At 43.8% G+C, this 20,773-nt stretch overlaps 1 protein-coding gene across 3 annotated transcripts in view; it reads left to right on the top strand.

Moving 5' to 3' along the window:
- Positions 1–20,773, top strand: part of ASTN2 (astrotactin 2) — an 855,422-nt gene that overhangs the window by 820,274 nt on the left and 14,375 nt on the right. For all 3 annotated transcript variants that reach the window (XM_082697137.1, XM_082697136.1, XM_082697135.1), the window contains 2 exons: positions 18,543–18,643; positions 20,410–20,593. In XM_082697137.1, the coding sequence (XP_082553263.1) occupies positions 18,543–18,643; positions 20,410–20,593 (285 nt within the window). The remainder of the gene's footprint in view (positions 1–18,542; positions 18,644–20,409; positions 20,594–20,773) is intronic.

Below are 20,773 nucleotides of genomic sequence, written 5' to 3'. Positions count from 1 at the left end.
TTCCACGGCCTGAATGAGAGGCAGTGAGTTCTAGTGGTAACTAGAACCAGAAGAGAGGAGGGTGGTTGAAATTTACAGTGTCCGATGAACAGGACTGAGACAGGGTGAGGGGTGAGCCAGACATAGCTCCTCAGCAGACACAAATTTGTCCTGTCTGATGCTTATTGGTAAGAACTCTACTTCATTCCCTTGCTTCCTAGGCAGGCCCCGGGGAGAGCAGTAATGTGGGTAACCAGAAAACATTTTTCCAAGCCCATACTGTGAATTGTAACTATCCTCTGAAAGATAAAAAATAAGTGAGCTTCTGTGAGTTGGAAAAAAAATCCCCATTTAATTTTTAAGAGTACTTGGTTCTCATCTGTGTGTGAAATAGCATGAAATTCTTTAGGGATGTCACTACCATAGGAGGGGCTGATAGTGTTGAAAGAAGAACGGGATATGGTTTCTTTCTCCCAGAGAGCTCACGCCCCAGTGGGGATGGCAGCAAGGAAAGGACAGAAGATCAAGGGCAGAAGAGGACAGTGTCAGCCATAGCTTCATGGCCTAGGTACTGAGACACTCAGAGGAAGAAGCATTTGGCCCCATCAGAACAGGTATGGATTTTTCCCAGAGCCTCGAAGTTTGGTTCTTCCCAACGTCCAGGTGGAGAGAGATCTGGCCAAGGTCACATGACCAGGCAGTGGCAGAAGTTTTATTTTCCCGTCACTAAGCTGAGCTGGAGAGCCGAGCAGAAGGGCAGTCCTCCTTCTGGGACAAGGGTCCACTACAGTTTGACTAATGATAGCGGTGATCTCCCACCGTCACCATCACCACTGCTGGGACATTTAGGAATGCGCCAGATACTACATTAAGTATGTGATTAAACGTTATCTTGTTTCATCGTCATAATAATGTTCTCAGAGATAGTTCAGGATTATATGAGAAGCTGGACTTACGAATGCAAATAGCAGAAACTCAGAAGTGCTTATGGGAAAAATGGAATGTATTGACTTACGTAACTGGGAAATTCAACAGGCGTGCTGACTGCGGACCCAGCCGAATCTAAGTGTAGGTGATATGACACAGATTCTGTCTCTGTCTCAACCTTGCTGTGTGTAGGCTGCATTTTGAGTTGGGTTTTCCTCATGCATGGATGGAGGTGGACCCTGGCATAGGGTTGGATGGTCCTTCATGCCTGGGATCTTAGAAAAAGAGGGCATACCCCTTCCCTACATCCCTCTCCACCCCCAGGAAAGGACTCTAGTTGTTTTGCTTGGGTGATATCCCCACATTAGGGACATGAGATGGAAGCTCCTATCCAAATCACAGTAAGAGGTCTCTTAAGTGGACACAGACACCCTGCTTCCAGAAAAAGTACGGGAAACAAAACTGAAAACAACAACAAAAAAATCCTGTTGTCCTTTGAGTTTTATTATGCTCTTTTTTTTTTTTTACCAACTGAGAAATTTATAATTTTTATTTTTTATAAACATATATTTTTATCCCCAGGGGTACAGGTCTGTGAATCACCAGGTTTACACACTTCACAGCACTCACCAAAGCACATACCCTCCCCAGTGTCCATAATCCCACCCCCTTCTCCCAATCCCCCTTCCCCCAGCAACCCTCAGTTTGTTTTGTGAGATTAAGAGTCACTTATGGTTTGTCTCCCTCCCAATCCCATCTTGGTGATGCAACATGGGGGCTTAAGTGAGTAGGAGAAGAATAAATATTATCCTCTTGATACGGTCAAGGAAATAGAGGCTCACAGAAGTGAAGCACAGACCAGGGTCCACGTATAGGTCTTTCTAATGCCAACACCCGGATTCTTAATCACAGTCTTGCACTTACACTGTGTTTCCTCGTAGTCTATGCTCTATCTCAGAGAGGTGGGAAGATGGAAAACCCTGCTCAGGGGGCAGCACCCCAACTCACAAAGAGGAAATAGACAAGGTTCACAGGGAGAATGGGCTGGTGTGATTATGAAGCAGGGTGCTGGGTAGAACTGCCTGGGAGCCCCAGCCTTCTATCTTGGCTTTAGGAAACATTTACTGGACCAGTGACATCAAGATTCATTGTTGGAGAGCAGAGTGATTTGAAGGTGGGTGGACGGGCCGGGAAGCCGGAGCTCAGAAGTGTCTTGGTGCCATCTTTGTCCTTGGACCAACCCAAGCCTTGTAGAGATTTTTTTGCAAGAGGGAGTAGTTGTGTCTTCCATGTCAAGGTGAATGTAGCACAAGGAGCCCTCCACCAGGAGTTGAGTTAAGCGCCAGCTCCGTCACACTGCCACTCTGTGTCTGTCCTTGATTAAAACGTCCCCTCTCCACCCTCCCTGCAAACATCAAATTCCCTGAATGTAAAATGTGGGCAATAAACCCTGCTTTGTCTTGCTTTCAAGGTTATTTGTGTAATAAGTTTTGCAATGTGTAAATTGATAGGTGTCAGGGATGTATTCATTTGTTTGCTTTAATCATGAAAATGAAAATAAAATGCAGAAAATATGGAGATGCTTCCATAAGCCACTGTGTGCCCACCATACAGGATTAAGACCGGCCGGGGCCCTGCTGCACTTGCTTCAGGGCTCTTTCTTTTATCCCAAAAGAAATTAAAATTAAAAATGGACTTAATGATTACCCTTTTCCCGTCACCAGCCTGATTCTGCTCTCCCAACCCTCTTAAGATACAACCACTCTCCTGAGTCTATATCAGCCTCGTCTACAGAGCAAAGTGAGTTTATGTTTATCTGTTTGCTCGAATTTTTGTTTTTTACTCTCCACTGGCATCCCTAGTTTCCTGTGTGAGCAAATTGAAAGTACAGCGGCTTCCAACCAACACAGTTTTTGTTATTTCTTATTTATTAATCATCTTAATTTCTGTAACAACTGTATATTCAAAACCAAGGCACTGAAAATCTCACTGGGTCTTATCTCTCCTGGGAACCTTCCCCCCCCACCCCACTTTTTATGTCAATACCTATAAGAAAATAAATATTTTAATAATGTATCCTTCTAATCTCGTGCTTACGCAAAGCCTTACGTCTCTGAGCGCTTGTCCAGCCGTGGCGAGGTCTTATCAGGCCCGGATGCCCCCACGGTGCCCAGCCAGCCTGTTGCCCTTATTCTAGTAGCTCAAGGTTTCTAAGGCCGATGTGTCCAGTCGACCAAAGAGGCTTATCTTTACAGGGCAAAGGGAGCCGGACGGTGGCTGGGATTCTGAGATAGTAAACAGAGGCTCTGTGAGGTTGCCAGAGTGCATAGCAGTGATCAGACCCACTGGCTAGAACAAAGAGGGACATCGTGCTGGGGAGTGTGTGGTCCTAGTGGTGGAGGCAGAAGGCCCTAGGTTTGAACGCAGATGTAGCCTCTGCTCTATCTGGGGCACACATCCTTCCAGAGGAAGCACACCACCCTGAGCCTGGCATTGCAGTGTGCACAAAGGGGGAGGTTGAAGCCCATTTGCAGAATCCCTTTCTTGGGAAAACAGGGATCAGTCCTGTAGTGCCTATAGTCTTTGACACTGACTTACCAGACATCATGGCTGCTGGGAAGAAGCGGTAAGTTAGTCTGTATGGGCAAGCAGAGAATAGGGCAGTGTGGCCCAGAGAGCTAGTATCAGTGGAGTGAGAAGAGGACAAAATAACATCAAAACAGAGCAAAAACGGTCCAGTGTTAAGGCTGTGTGGGGACCCTGCTGGCTGGTCAATGCTAAGTAGAATGGAGGCAGGAGGACACCTTTGGGGAAGGCACCCCACTCTCAGCCGTGTTCTCTGTTTTCGCTGTGAATCTGCTCACTCTGCTAAGTGTCTACACTGCATCCTGTCTTGGAGGCAGGCGGTCTGGGTTCAGACCTTGGGTTTGCTTTGACCTTACTGTGTGACCTAGGACAAGTTGATTGCTCTCTCTCAGGCTTAGTTAAACCAGGAGGTTGACCAAGCCACTTGACAAGACTGTCCGGGCGCTGGGCATTTCACAGCCTGAGAGTGTTCTAAGTGCACTGCAAAGCTCAGGACTGACACAGGCAAGGCTTCCCTCGGGGCTCTCTGGGCAGCTGTGGCCAGCTCTTCTGCCTGCCATCTCTGCTGGGAGTGCTGCTGAGATACTGCACGTCCAAGTCTAGTGTGCTTTCGTCATCTCTGACCTGTTTCTTGGCAGCCTGGCTTGAAGAACCGATCTTTAAGCCATGCTGTCCGTACCACTGAACTTCACCCTCCGTTGCTAGGCCTTCCCAAACTGGTGACGGGGAATAGCTCTCATTGCTCCCCTATAGGGGAGGACTTTGCCAAACCCTTACACCGCCTCTGACTAGTTCTACCAGTGCCTAACTTTCCACACTGTCTTGTTCTTCATTGGTTGGTGAGGGCATGTTATATCTGTTCAAGTAGGATTATTAGTGCCTTTTGGATGAAGACTGAAGTGTTGTTAACTCATGGTGGTCATATTGTGTAATACAAAGAATGCAGACTTGGGGTCAGGTCAGCTCTGGGTTTGGGCCCTGTTCTGGAAGTATTCCCAGTGTGATTCAGGCATTCTCATTTGATCCCTGAGACCTTGTTTCTTTATCTGTAAACATAAATGTAGATAATTCAATCTACTTAAGATATTATAAGGAGTAAATTAGATAACATATAGACAATGATTGGCAAAAATGATATGTATATATGAAATATGTGTGTGTGTGCAGAGTTGAATAAATTGGGAGCCCTTGATGGGCACGGACTATGACTTTATATTTCTTTTTAATCTCGTTTTACATAATGTCCATTGGTGCATAGAGTTGCTGGGCTGCACCTCCTTTTATAATAGCTACAGCCAAGGCACCTGGGTGCACATAGGTCTCTAACACTATGGTAAAGTAAGCAAACAGCTGCTTAAATAGCCACAGAGGGACTAGCCTTCCTAAGTCTCTGAGTTTGTGAAAACTGTAATCCCTTCTCCTCTTCTTTTTCTACCTCTTCCTTCTCCTAGCTTTCCAGTGCTTAAGTGTAGGAGAAAGGACCCACACTTGCCCTGAGCAGTGCACATGCAATGTCTCACATTCTACTTAAACTACACACACACACACACACACACGCACGCACGCATTCATAGGTGCATATCCACGTATTCAATAAACCTTTATTGAAGGCCTACCTGGTGACTTGGCATTGGGGATATATCAGTAAATAAAACAGACTAAGTCCTTGTTTTTGTTAGTTTTATATTCAAGCAGGAGTGACAAAATTGATAAACATAACACACAAGGAAATCATATAATCTATTACAAGACTGTATATATTCGAAGAACAAAAATGGAACTGGGTAAATGGGATTCCAATACACTTCTAGGTGTAGCCATTTGGATGACGCTGAAATTTAAAAGAGGACCTCATTGAGAGGGAGGCATTGGCACAAAGATTTGAAGGAGGTGAGCGAAGGAGCTGGGGAGAGAACGTTCCAAGCAGAGAGAGGAACCAGGGTCGGTGGTTGGGAATAAACCCCAGGTTCAAGGTGAAACTGCATTGGATTGAAAGTAGTTATTTTTGTTTATCAGAGACGTAGGAATTGCAGGGGGTGATCATTAAAAAAGTAATTCTAACTATGGATTGAATTGTTAATATCTGTGAGGAATTGAGCTAAGGGAATCTTGCCTACCCGGAGGACGCCTCCTGATAATGCTGTGAGGCAGGTGGAACCGTGTTTATTTTATTGACAAGCACAAACTGAGGCTGGAGGAGGTAAAGGACTTCAGTGTCGTCACATAGCCTGTAAGCAACAGCATGACTTTCCCCACTTCCAAGTCCGCGTCTCTAAGTGCCGCATCACACTGGAGTTTTGAGCATTTCTGCTACAGTCCACAGACCCTCTACCTATGAACCAGAGCCATACTCTCCACTTAAGTTTTCATTGAAGGTCCCCTGAGTCCCCTTTCTGCATATACGAGTGACTATGGGACAGGACTTGAGGCAGGGGGTGCTTGCTCAAACTCAGAGAGCAGAAAGCTACAGGTATGAGAGGCCCAGGCCCCAAATTCATGGCCTGGCCACCTTTATGGACGCAGGCTTCTTCTAGATTGATACCATTGGTTTTGTTTGTTTATACAGCTTTTTTTTTTTTTTTTTGAGGTCTAATTCATATATCAGGAAATTCACCCCTTTTAAAAATATACAATGCAGTGAATTAGTGAATTTTAGGATATTCAGAAAGTTGTGTGATCATCACAAGTAATTCCAGAACATTTTAATCAGTTGGAAAAGAAACTCCGGATCCATTGGTCACTCCCATTGCCCACTCCTCCCGGTTCTGGCCACCACAAATCTCTGTCTCTCGGAATTTGCCTATTGTAGACATTTCACAGAAATGGAACCATACAATATAGGGCCTTTCTGTCTGAATTCTTTCACTTCCCCTGATCTTCTCAAGGTTCAGTGATACTGTAGTATGAATAAGGACTCCATTTCTTTTTATGGTTGAATAATATCCAGTTGTATGGACATCCTGTATATTCATCAGTTGATGGACATTTGAATTATTTTCCACTTTTTGACTGTTAAGAATAAGGCAGCGATGAAACTTTGTTTTTTTATGGACATATGTTTTCAGTTCTCTTGGGTATATACCTAGGAATAGAATTGGTAGGTCATATGTTAACTCCGTGTTTAACTTTGAGAGGAATTGCAAAGATGTTTTCTGCTCTGGCTGTGCTATTTTATACTCCCATCAACAATGTATAAGGGTTCCAGTTTCTCCCATCTTTGCCAGCCACTTGTTATTTTTTGTCTTTTTTGTTATAGCCATCTTCATGGGTAAGAGACAGTGTCTCATTATGGTTTTGATTTGCATTTCCCTAAGGTTAATGATGTGAGCACATTTTCATGTGTTTATTGGTCATTTCTGTGTCTTCTCTGAGAAAAACATATTCAGATGTTTTATCCATTTATTAATTGGGCTATTTATCTTTTCATTGTTGGGTTGCAATGCTTCTTTATATCTTCTGAATATTAGTCTTGTATCAGATATATGATTTACAGATATTTTCTCCTGTTTTGTGGGTTGTCTTTTCATTTTCTTGATATCGTCCTTTAGAACACAAAAGGTTTTAATTCTGATGAAACCCAATTTGTCTTTTATTTTTTTCTCTTTGGTTTTACTTTTGGGGGTATATCTAAGAAATCATCATCGTCTCTAAGGTCATGAAGATTTTCTCCTTTATTTTTTTCTAAGAATTTTTTAGTTTTTGCTTTTATGTTTAGGCCTTTGATCCATTTTGAAGTTCCATGTGTATATATATATATATACACACAAACATATATATGGAATATATATATATATGGAATATATATAAATATATTCATATATATTTATAAATATATGTTGTGAGATAGGGGTCCAATTCCATTCCTTTGCATGTGGCTATCCAGTTATCCCAGCATCATTAGCTGAAGAGGCTCTTGTTAAAGATGACTATTCTTTCACTCTTATTGAAAATCAATTGACTCTATTACTCAGCAGTTAAAAAGAAGAAGAAGAAGAATGAAATCTTACCATTTGAAACATGGATGGATCTAGAGAGTACAATACTAAGCAAAATAGGTCAGAGAAGGACAAATACCATATGATTTCACTCACATGTGGAATTTAAGAAACAAAACAAATGAACAAAGGGGGGAAAAAAGAGACAAATTAAAAAATAGACTTTCAACTCTAGAGGACAAACAGATGGTTATCAGAGTAAAGGAAGGTGGGTAGAAGATGGGTAAAACAGGGGACAGGGATTAAGGGTATACTTATCTTGAGGAGCGCTGAGTAATGTATAAAATTGTTGAGTCACTATATTGTATACCTGAAACTAATATACCGTTGTAACTATACTCAACTAAAAATTTTAAAAATAAACTGCAGTTGATTAGCTAGAGCGATCAATTCCATGAAGAAGAAGGAAAAAAAAAAGTATCATTTGTTTTTCTTATCACAAAAAATGTTTCAATTTCACTATTGAAGTATAGTGTATTAGTTAGGTATACAACTTAGCGAGTTAGTGATTCTGTACACTATTCAATGCTCACCATGATAAGTGTAGTCACCACCGGTCACCATACAACACTATTACAATATCATTGACTATGTTTCTCATACTATACTTTCCATCTTCATCACTTACTTATTTTATAACTACAACTTTGTTCCTCTTAATCCCCTTCATCTTTTTTTGTCCATCCCCCTATCCCCTCCATCTGGCAAATACCAGTTCATTCTCTGTACTTAACGAGTCTGTTTCTATTGGTTGGTTGGTTGGTTTTGTTTCTGCCTTTCTTGGTCAAACTTCTTTTGCTTAGCATAACATCCTCTAGTTTCACTCATGTTGTCACAAATGGCAAGATTTTGTTCTTCATTATGACTGAGTAATATTCCACATCTTTATCCATTCATTATCAGGGGACACTTAGGTTGCTTCTGTGTTTTGGTTATTATAAATAATGCTGCAATAAGCATAGGGGTACATATATCCTTTCATATTAGTGTTTTCATTTTCCTTGGGTAGATATTCAGAAAAGTGATTACTAGATTATATGGTAGTTTTATTTTTAATTTTTTGAGGAAGCTCCTTAGCATTTTCCACAGTGTCTGTACCAGTTGGCATTCCCACTGACAGTACACAAGGGTTCTTTTCTCCATATCCTCATCAACACTTGTTATTCCATGTCTTTTTGATACTAGACATTCCGACGGATGTGAGGTGATACTTCATTGTGGTTTTGATTTACATTTCTTTGATGATGAGTGATGTTAAACATCTTTTCATGTGTCTGTTGGCCATCTGTATGTCTTCTTTGGAAAAATGTCTATTCAGGTCCTCTGCCCATTTTCTAATCCGATTGTTTTCTTGGTGTTGAGTTGGTTGAGTTCTTGATATTTTGGATATTAACCTCTTATTGGATATGTCATTTGCAGATATCTTGTCCCATTTAGTAAGCTGCTTTTTTTCCATTTTGTTGATAATCTTTTTCATTGTGCAAAAGCTTTTCAGTTTGATGTAATCCCAATTGTTTATTTATGCTTTTGTTTCCCTTGCCTGGGGGAGAGAAAGCAGCTATCTGATGAGGAAAATGAAGCTTGAGATATGGTGTAATTTACCTACACACCCAGCAACTGAGCTGGAGTTCTAACCAGACCTTATGAAAGCCAGTGGTCTGATTGCCATAATACCCTCCAAAAAGATTGCCTTTGCCCAGGGGTTTGATTTCCAGAAGGCTTGTTTCCACTTTAGTCCATTTAGGTATCATAAATAAGCAAGATGAACAAGATAATATTCACTGTACCAGGTATTTTCCTTGGTATTTAGTTCTTACAACAATCTTTGGGAGGCAGATACTGTGAACGCCATTTTACAGGTATGGAAACCAAGGTTCTCAAAGGAAGTAGGAATAGGAAATAGACAGCTATGAGAGAATCTCAGTCCTTCAGACTCCCAAGTGCAGAGCTTGGTCCTTTGGTCCACACCCAGTCCTCCCACCTGTGGGAAAAACACTGCTCACAGATCAGGTGGAGACTGAGCTCAACTTGAAGTAGTTAAGAACCATCCTGCCTATAATGTGTTCTGACTTACTGTCCAAGGGTAAATCCAAGTTGGGGAACTCTGCTTGGCTTCCTCTCCTCTGAGCTTGACTTTGGCAAAACATAGTTTCAAAAGGAACCAAGGAAGAAGAAAAAGACTCCAGGGTCAGACAAGGGAAGAGGAGTAATGTCAGTGTTGAAAGGGGATGATGGGTGTTGGTGTTGTTGTACTAAGATCTCTTCCTTGTCAAAAGTTGGGAACACGGAGTTCATCCTCCTAACTCTAACTTCCTCCAAACTGTGACTCAAGACCCAGTTGGGACCAATGAATACCTACCAGTCCTATCTATTTGGAAATAATAGCACTGAACTTTGAGTTAGGAGACCTGTGCTAGGGTCCGGCTGAACTATCTGTGCGGCCTCAGAAAAAGTCAATTCAAATTTCCATGGCTCATTTGCCTCCTTGTAAAATGGATTTAATAACACACACCCCTTAGGCAGATTTAAAGAGAACAGAAGACAGCTGTGTGAAAGCCCCCAATACAGTGTATGAAACAGAGTGAGTGCCCAGGAAACGTGTGTGTGATCTCTAAGGCACTTTCACATCCATAATGAACATTTGATCCTCTTGGCCTCCATGTGGGCTTATCAATGGTATTTGAACTACAGAGAGGTCAAATAATCTGACCAAGCCTGCATAGCTGGTTATAGACAGGGTCAAGCCTCCAAATCATGCCCTTTGGCTCTCAATGCAACATACTTCTAAGTTACACTTTCCTGCAAAAAATTCCTATAACTGAAGTCAATTAAAAGTTATTGATTTTATCTGGGTATTAGAGCGGCTATCCAGTGTATAATGAAGATATAAGAAAAAGGGCACAGTTTGCTTTAAAGATTCCAGGAATATAAATTGAAAAGGAATAATTAAGGCATTCCATTCTTAATTCATTCCTTTATTTGAAACCAGAAAATTAGTTTGTGTCTGCTTTGCCCTAAAACAACCTGTTAAGATGTGAACATCCTCCAACTGAGAACAAAGGTCAGTCTAACTGTGTGTGACCATGTAGGGCACTCACTGAAAAAAAAGAGCAGGAGGAGAAAGGTGAGGGACAGACAAGAAGAAGAGAAGGAAGAGAGACAAGAACTACTGCTGAAGCCAAGACCAGGGCCAGCCTGAATTTCCCTTTCAAGAGAAGTCAGGTTATACTTGATGGGTGAGTGAGTTCACATGGACCATTTACCTAGTTTTATATGTGCAAATCCTTGGGTAATCCTTGGGTATGCACTCCTCTAAGGCTTCCAGTATGGGAAGTGTTTTTTTCTTGGTAAGAGAAAATAGGATTTTCATAGGTAGTTGGCATTCCCTGTGGGTTGAAGCTGACAAGGGATCCAGACAGTCCTTGAATACTTATCCAAAGCTTAGTCCTTTGTCCACAGTGGGTGGAGCAGCTGTGACATTCATTCATTCCTCAGTTGGATACTGAAGACATGCTCAACACACTTTAATTCTAAGTCCATTTATATTTATTTAATTTTAAAAGTCATTACTATAATCATTCATTGGTGAGTCCCCAGTGGTACTGGCACTATGAATTTATAGTCATGTTGATATACCAGTGAATCTGCGGGGCTTTGACAGGCAGAGGAGTGGGTGTCTGGAACTTATTCTAGATTGTTCTTGCCTCTGCCTGAGCTTAGCACCAATACTGGTTCCAGACGTGGCCTCCCCCCAGAGCTCTCGCTCCTGGCTTCCCCCCACTCCCCTGATTCTTTACCTGTTAGCTGAAGGGAGGGAAAGTGGAGGGAGCTGGTGTTTGGAGTATAGCCACAGACTACCTCACCTTTGTCCCAGGCATAGCCTCCTAATCATGCCTCAGACCAGGTTATTTTGAAAGTAAAAATCAGGACTGGAGTCCTTAATACCATGATGGTCTCTCTGTGTTGGGCACTGAAATTAAATATTTATGTTGGCAGAGAGCACGAGCTGTCCGCCCAAGTTGGGAGATCAAAAGGTTGGGTTTTGGTGCTGGGGAATAGGTGGGCTGCACGTAGAACAGATCAGGGACCCACAGCAGCCCCTTACTAGTCATTCTCAAGTCTCACTTTGATGGATCCTGTCAGCCCCCACCTGGTTGGGGAAAACTTTGGACATCGGAATTACGTCAGCCAGTTTGCACCAGTGCCCTCTTTTCACAGGCTAGGAAACTGAGCACAGAGCACAGTGGAACTTGCCCAGGGTCACACTGCTTACTCAGTGGCAGAACCCAAACCAGAGTCCAGATCCTTTGCAAGCTGCCATGGCAGGAAACCTGGGATCAGGAGAGCTGTGTGAGCTGGGGTAGGCCACCTGACCTCTCTGAGCCTATCTGTAAGACAGGAAGGGTATCTAACCCCAGGATCAAATGGAATAATTTAAACAAACGATTTTATGTGAACTGCTGGCAAAACTTTAGCTCAGGGGTCCACAGCCTTCTCCCTAGAGGTCCAGATAGTAAATATTTTAGGCTCTCTGGGTCATAGGGTCTCTGTTGGAGCTCCTCAGCTGTGCCACTGTAGTGTGAAAGCATCCACAGCAAATACATTTTAAGAAAAGGAGTGTGGCTGTGCTCCATTAAAACATTATTGACAGAAACATGCGGCCGGCCGGATTTGGCCATGGGCCGTGGTTTGCTGACCCTGGCTGGAGATGTTTGGAAGTTGTTAGAGTTACTGTTGATGACGTAATAAATGACCCTAAAACTGAGTGGCTTAAAACAAACTGTTTGATTACGCTCACGATTCTGTGGGTCAGGCACCAAGGCAGGGCACAGTGGACCTGGCTTTCTTTATTTCATGGAGTCTGAAGCATCAGCTGCGGCACGAGTGACCTGACTGCTTGGGCTGAAATTACCTGAAGGTTCCTTTACTTACCCAGCTGGGGCCTGGGTTTGGATGACTGGAGTGTCTGCTGTAGCCTCTCCCTCCAGGTGGCCTGGCTTCCTCATTGTGCAGCGGCCTTGGCGCAGCTGGATGTCTTGCATGGGGGGCTTAGGACTGTGAGCGAGTATATTTCAATGAGCCAGATAGAAGTTGCATAACGTTTTATGATCCAGACTCAAAAGTTGCACAGCATCCTTCTGCTGGGCTCTGTTAGTCAAAACATTCCTGAAGCCATCAGCATTCAAGGTCAAGGGACATAGAACCCCCACAATCTCAATGAGAGCGATGCTAAAGAATCGGGGGAAGGGGGCCGCCTTTCAAAACCATTGTGGAAGAGATTGATAATGTGAAACACACATCAAATAGTGGTGAATATTTCCTTAGCACTTACAGTGTGCCAGGCAGTCCTTCAGTCCTGCAGTGTCCCTCTGCAGGTGGTAATATTAGCACCCACACTTTATTTTTTTACTATCACCCACATTTTAAAGACAAGATACACTAAAGAACAGAGAGGTTAACTAACTCGCACAGGGTCAAAAAGAGTAGGTTACACAACCAATATTTGAACTTAAGGAGTTGGGCTCCCAAATCCACTCCAGCCATGAAACACTCTGCTTTATTTCGATCCCAAAAACGAGAATGCTCTTTCTGTTGCTAGAGCAGAGCCGAATTAAGAACCTGAGGCTTTGGACTGCCCAGTGTCTAGCTAGTCTTCCTGCCAATAATTGCTTAGAAACATTATTGTACATCGGTTCTGGGTCCAAATTATTCTTTGCCTTTTGGGAAATCCAAGGGAAGAGGTATGACACCCTATTTCATTCATAAGAAACCTAAACTCTGTGGGTGAGGGGAATGAATTCTTATTTAATTCTTACAACCCAATGAGATGGAACCATTGTCCCGTTTTACAGATAAAGAAACCAAGACCTGTGGTTAAGTCACTACTTGCCCAGTAGCGGATAGAGTTGAGCTAGATTCAAAGAGCAGTTCGATATGCTGTCCCATGCTCTTTGCCATAGACTGCAATGGAGAAGGCTCTGGAATGAACAATACCAGCTCTTTCAGAGGAAAAAAAAAAAAAATCTTCAGTCTCTAACATGTCAGATATAGCCTGTCCTTAGAAGCGATACTGGCTTAGTTTCCTCACTGCAGAGATAGGAGACTGAGACCCAGAGAGGGCAGTTAGGTGTCCCTGGCCACCCAGCTGTTCAGACGCAGAGCCAGAGCTGCAACTCCATGTTTCCCCACCACGCTGGCTGCCACATCATGCTGGGAATGGCAGGGAGGGGACTGATGGTGGGTTGGGTGTCAGGCAGGGGGGTGGGGGTGGGGTTTAAATTAAGGGGAAGTTGTTTGCCAAAGCCGTGTGGGGGGAAGGAGCATTTTACAAGACCAGGGCCTCTGGCCTGGAAACATCTGTTTCCCTTCAAATCAGCGAGGAGACTTTTGCCTCCCCAGAATGCCTAAATCATGTGGCGGCTGGGGAAGAGCAGGCGTTGGCCTGGAGACTTCAAACGCATTCTCCCGTACTCTCGGGGACCTGGTCCTGATGTGGGCCTCTGGGGCTCTGTCCCTCTTCTTACCCCCTGTCAGATCCGTGAGAAGCTCTCACCGCCAATTAACTTCTCGGTTTCATTCTCTCACCCCTGCTGCGAGGGGGTCTGGGGGTCTTGGATGGGACCAGCGACAGCTTCCTCTCCACCCACTCTCCTCTGATTTCCACTAGGACAACTTCTTCTGGATGTTTGAGGGTCCAGGGGGAGGGGGGTGATTAGAGCCTTGTGCAGTGTCATAAGAACAATACTATTGATAATACCCACGACTATCTCTCATTGGCTATTAGCTCATGCCAAGCATCATAGCGAGCACTTTCCCACATCTCTCCTTATTCTGATAACTACCTTAACCGTTGGGGTTTAATCCCATGCTTCCTATGTTCCAGGTGAATAAAAAGGCCTCAAACAGTCAATAAATGGGAAGCCAGAATTTAAAACCAAATCGCCTAATTCTAGGTTCATGCTTTTAGCCTTTCTGTCATTCCATCTCTGATAATGACCTTTCAACCAAATCCCCTCTTGTTCATTGCACAGATGGGGAAGCGGATTCCCAGACAAGGGGACTACTACTTCTACTTGACTGAGTCATTCGTTCAGTCTGTCATTCATTTTGGAAAGTATTTGCTGGGCATTGAATGATTTAGGTGCCTGAGCACCAGATGTAGGTGGGTGGATAGAGGCAGAGCCAGATTCTGGTTCTGAAGATATATACATATCACAGGGGCGAGAGAGAAGTGTACGAGCACTGACCCAGTCATGCGGCATATGCAGTCACAGAGCACCATGGGTGGAGAAAGGTTTACTGGAGGAGAGGAGGTTTGACTGGTCCTCCACAGATGAGGTGGGTAGGGAGGGTCAAGTGGAAAAGGGGAAAGACCAGCCAGGCAGAGGGTATAGCATGTGCAAAGGCCAAGAAGTAGAATCCATGTTCTACTGCTAGGGGAACCATTAGCAGTTGGCTATTTTTCTACTATGAAACAGAATAGGAAGCAAAGATTGGTAAACCAGGCTGGAGGTGTGGCCAGTGCTAATTTGAGGTTCGGTGATACAGTCTTATCAGGCGAGTGACGGTCAAGGAGCTGCACTGGGAGCCTGTAGTAAGGGCTGAGTCCTGAGGATGATGAGGGTTTTGAAGGGGTGGGGGGTGGGAGGTTGGGGGAACCAGGTGGTGGGTATTAGAGAGGGCACGGATTGCATGGAGCACTGGGTGTGGTGCAAAAACAATGACTACTCTTAGGCTGAAAAAAATAAATTAATTAAAAAAAAATAGTTTGCATTTGTGCAGTCAATCCCAAGGCACTTCCCTCCACATTGAAACTGCAATTCACTAAAGCATATTGCTTTAGACATCCAGAATCTCACAGGCCACAACCTGGAAAACATGAACTCAGTTGTTTTTTCTCTTAACTGAAGTATAGTTAACACACTATATTACATTAGTTTTAGGTTTCTGACATAGTGATTTGACAACTTTCTGCTTGGTGCCCTGCTCACACTGGTGTAGCTACTGTTTCTCACCACGCAAGTCTATCATCGAACCATTGACTATAGTCCCTGTACCTTTCACCCTCCTGACCTGTTTGTAACTGGAAGGCTCCACCAGCTGCTTCCCATCACCCATTTTGCTTATCCCCTTCTGCCCCACCCCTCTGGCAACCCCTGGTTTGTTCCGTGTACTTACTGGTGTTCCTGTTTGTTTGTTTGTTTGTTTGTTTGTTTCAGACACCTTGGCCAGGTTTCTTTCTCCTAAAATAAAGTCAGAGGAAGAAATAGCAAAGGTTTGAGCCTGGAGCTTCAGGTTCCTAAAGACTCCATCGCACCATGTCCCTGGAGCCACCTCTTTTGTAATAAAAATATCTGATAGGTGCAGGGGGACCAAAATCAGCCAATTGTACCGGAAGCAGGGCAGTGTAGAGAAGGAGCACTGGGGGAGGAGCTCGAAGAGCCAGTGTCTACTCTGAACTTATGAAGAATCTTTCCTCTCTGGGCCTCTATTTCCCTACCTGTAAATAAGGTTGTGGAATTTGGTGTGGGCTCAGGGGTTCTAGTTCAAATTATCAGTGCATCTTTGCTTCAGTGGGCAAAGAGAAGATGGAAGAACCAAGCAGGAGGTAGCTGGCACCCATCCATAAAATGAACACCGAATAACAAATTGAATCCCCTGAGGAACACTGAGGTCTGCCTCTGCTCTCTCTCTCAGTCTCTCTCTGTGTCCCCACTTCTCACTGTGCTCTATGGGTATGTCCCTGTGTCTGCTTCTCAGGCCCCCCTCACCCCTTACTTCTCCACATTAGGGGTCTCCACTTTCTTCCCCTCACAAAAAGCCCCTTCAAGCCCTGCCTGGTCCTCTAACAGCTTTCAGATGTGTCTCTAGAACAGTTCTACAATTACAGCTGAGACGGGCAGAAAGCGCTTGGCCTTGTGACTTTTGACCCAAGCCTGTGAGGTTGACATCTTCCTCTTTGTTCACCCTTCCACCCCCACCAGCAGGGTGGCCTGAGGCCTCCTCCAACCCGAGGTCTCCCCTGACATGTTTGGTTCCTCTAATAACACAAATAGAAGCTACCTTGGAGGGAGCAAAGATAGAGTCAGGCCTGTTCTGTTGTTGGATCATTGAGTCTTGGTCCCAAACTTGTAAGAGATGGATCATTTCATCTTATTTACAGAGACTGAGTCCCAGAGAATACTCAGCCAACAGTTGGGGAAAGCAAGGATTCTACCTCGATTTTATAACTTGAAAGTCTAAGGCTGCTTCTTCCCCAGCATGCTGTTATTCATGCTGCTTGGCTAAGCAGAGAGGTGACCCTACACCCTCTTGGTGGAGGAAATGTATTACAGAAGTACCATGAAAACAGAAGTGGCCAATGGGAAGGTAGTGTTTAAAAAAATTTTCCAGCTCCTCATGTTTTGAGGCTAACTCACATATTCCATTCGCTACATCCTGCCATGTTTCCATCAGTTGAAATGCATCTCCTCTTCTCCAAGAAAGCATTTTTAAAATGTGTACTCTTGTATAAATAAGTGCTGTTTACATGGTCTTTATAGAGTCTGCAGCTTCTAAGCCACTTCTCATGTATCAGTCTTTGTAATCTTTGAGACAGTCATGCATTCCATCTGCAAGTATCCCCATTTTGTGGAGGGAGAAATGATTAAGAAATGAGATATGATACTTAGGTTCATTCATTGACTCAAATATTTACGAAGTGCCTACTGTCTGTACCCAGTACTGGTAAATGCTGGGAGATCTTTGCACTCAAGCTGTGAAGTATAGGTCCTCTGGGATCTGCAGGCTAGGGTTTGGATCTTGCCTCTGCCGTGTTCTAGATGGGTTGTGGGGGTAGGCATACCCAGTACTGTCCTTACCTTCCTACTCTGCCTCTTGCTTTTTCTCCCATTTTGGAGTTTCTTTGTGATCTTATTTCTAACACTTCTGCAAGGCTTTTCGATCATAACTCTCCCTGTATAGCACTTAGAGATGCCTGATGCAGAGAAATGAAGTAAGCACAGAGAAGTGAAGTGACTGAGGTCACAGAGCAAGGGAGTAGAATAGAATATGAACCCAAGCCTTTCCACCTCTAAGACCAGACTCCTTCCTCTGTCACCCCTGCTTCTCTTGACCATAACAGTACTGGATGGAGTAAGCACTGGAACTGAGTTCCACTCCCAGTGCTGAGATACAAGAGAAGGAGAGAGACTACTCCCATCACAGTCCTATTGCTCTTATACCAAAGGCAGAAGCCAAAATCCCCAGAAAGCAGATGGATGGATGAGCTTCCTTCTGAAGATCGGGCCAACATACCCCATGTTTAGGCCTCTTAAGACATATATTTTACGTATAAACCCACATTTCCTTACCCTTGCCAGCATTCCAAGCCAGCTAATGAAAGACAAAAGGTAAAATTAGATTTGACATTGTGGTTAAAGACATAATCTTTGGATTCAGGCAGACCTAAGTTCTATTCCCCCGTTGCTACTTACTTAATATATAATAATAGGTCAATGAGTTGACCGCTTTGGGATGAGTGTCCTCATTGGAGAATGCATTTGTAGTACCCAGCTCATATAAAATATGAATAAAATAACTGCTGGCACACACTTAATGCTCAAGAAGTGTTTGTCAAGTGGATGAGTGGAAGAACATATAAATCAGTATGTTCAGCCAAGCCAGATAGCATTGGGGTTCACTTGTGAAGTCCAGGACTCAGACTGCTCTGTCCCCAAGTAACTGCAAGACTGGTGGAAAGATACAAAATCAGAGTCTAAGTTTCCTTATTGGTGAAGTGCAGCTGATCAAAATCCCTGCCTTCCAGGCTTGCGTACTGGTAAAGTAAGAGAATAAATGCAAAGTGCCTAGCAGCCAGTTGGTGCCCAATAAATGCTTTACTGTTGCCATTGTTTTTTTTTTTTTTTTTTTTCCAAATCTTCTCTCTCGCAGCCTAAGCATCTCTGACTTCCTTTAACACCTGCTCCTGTACTATGCTTTTGTATACCACCTTACAAGTTTCAGGACCTTCGCTAAAGTCACAACCCAGTGCCCTGTTTTCTTGCTGTGTGGCAGGTTCACTCTGTATGCTGTGGATACACGGGGGAGGCACTCGGAGCTCAGCACAGTGACCCTGAGGACGGCCTGTCCGCTGGTGGATGACAACAAGGCAGAAGGTAAGTGCCCTGTTTCCTCCCTTCCTAGGTCACTCCCCTATTTCCTTTAAGTTCTGTACCCAGAAGTCACCAACCACGACCCCTTTCCTGCCTCATAAACCTATGCGCACTGAGAGGAGAAAGTGCAGGGACTAAGGGGACAGGAGGAAGCCAGAGCTAACTTAATCAAAGCCATGAACGAAATTGAGATGGGCCAGCAGTACCTTAGGCAGTGGAAAGACTTGTTCCTCTTTCATAGCATCTGTCTATGCTCGGACATAGAGGAAAGGAATAGTAGAGGGTCAGAGCCCCATGACTATATCCTGCCCCGTAGCCTAGACTTCTCAGAGACCTATCACTTTTTTTTTCCACTTTAATCTATGCTAGAGCTGGCATATCAGTGACAGGAGGAGACCACTCCACCACTAAGCCCAGGGCAGATATCATTAGCTCATCATACCATTCGTCCCCATCTAGCCCCGGGGTGGCCTCAGAATCCTCAGCACAGAGCTACAGTCAGTGACTATCAGAGTTAGTGTGCAAGATTAAACGTTCCTGATGCTCCTGGCCCATGAAGTTGTAAACATCAGGCAAAGTAACTGAAAAAAAAAAAAAAAATAGAACCAATAAATCAGATCTGTACTTAGTTCTTAGCCAACATGTAGCTATAGTTTCTACATCAGGACTGGCAAAAATGTGGTGATAGATCATGAGTTCTAATGGTTCACTTCAAGTTGAGCAAGTATTTTCTAAGAGCACTGGTATACGAGCAGTGCAGAAGAGACACGCTCTTTACCTTTCGGAAATTCACATTCTAGTCTCTCTAGGGAGACTGACATTTCTATGAATGGCTCAGTAATAAGCCCCAAAATACATACTTTGCCTGCTATCAGACAAGAGGAGACAGTCCTCTTATTGTGGAACTGTCATGTCTCAAAGGTGAGAGAGTTTGAGATGGTTTCCTGGTCATTTCTCCTCCTCCTCCTCCTCCTTCTTCTCCTCCTCCTCCTCCTCCTTATTATCATCATCATATTTAAAAAAACAACAACAAAAAAAACAAAACAAATAAAAACCATGTGCATGTGGTTTAAAAAAAGAAAAACCAAATGCTCCTCCCATCCTAAACCCAAGTCCCCCAGATTCTTCTGGAGGCAATCACTGTTAGCAATGACTTGGGGGTGTACATAAATCTGGATTAGAGTCTTTCCAGATGAAAGGATGGGCCTTGCATTAAAGGGAGCAACCCATGATGACTTCAAGTTGTATCGATTACTAGAAATAATTGAAGGACTAGAAATTGCCATGAATTACCATGGTTTTCTTTGATAGATTTTTGAATGCAGACCTGAACACAGAGCTGTGTTAGAAGTATTCCGGAGGAGAGACAGAAGTAGGCTCTTGAGATGAGCCCAAGACTGTTGATTTAAGCCTCTGTACTTCTTTGTGATTTTATGTTAAATCATAGTTACCAAATATAGATTAATAAAGATGCCTGCAAATTATGAACACTCGCTTTGTGTCAGGCCCTGTGTTGAGTGCTTTACAGTCACTGTTTAATTTCGTCCTCCCAAGTGTGTCTCCAGAATAGACATCATTATTTTCAGCTGATGGTTAGGAAAACTGAACCCAACTAGTCAATTGATGTTCAGGATGCAATTTAGGTCTGTCTGCCCTTGGATACCACACATGACGTCCAGCATGAATGTGCCTTTCCTGTTGCAAGGCATGTTTCCATCCTCACTTTTTCCTGCTGTCCAGTGATCTGTGCCTGCACTTCTCCCCCTCAGAAATAGCAGACAAGATCTACAATCTGTACAATGGGTACACAAGTGGAAAGGAGCAGCAGACTGCCTACAACACGCTGATGGAAGTCTCAGCCTCAATGCTGTTCCGAGTCCAACACCACTACAACTCTCACTACGAGAAGTTCGGCGACTTTGTCTGGAGGAGTGAGGATGAGCTGGGGCCCAGGTATGAATGAGTGTGTGAGTGTGAGTGGAGTCATGGATTCTTCTTGCTTATATCTGATTTTACTGGACACGTTTTTCCGTAGACTGGGAATGGGCTTTGTCAAATTAATAAGTGTGTCATACACTTAATCATGTCAGGGTTAGAGATGGGAAATGGGCAGGGAGAATGACAGGATCTTGG

This window comes from Mustela nivalis, assembly GCF_964662115.1.
Source record: "Mustela nivalis genome assembly, chromosome: 13".
NCBI classification, from domain to species: domain Eukaryota; kingdom Metazoa; phylum Chordata; class Mammalia; order Carnivora; family Mustelidae; genus Mustela; species Mustela nivalis.
This window is presented reverse-complemented; position numbering and strand designations above follow the sequence as displayed.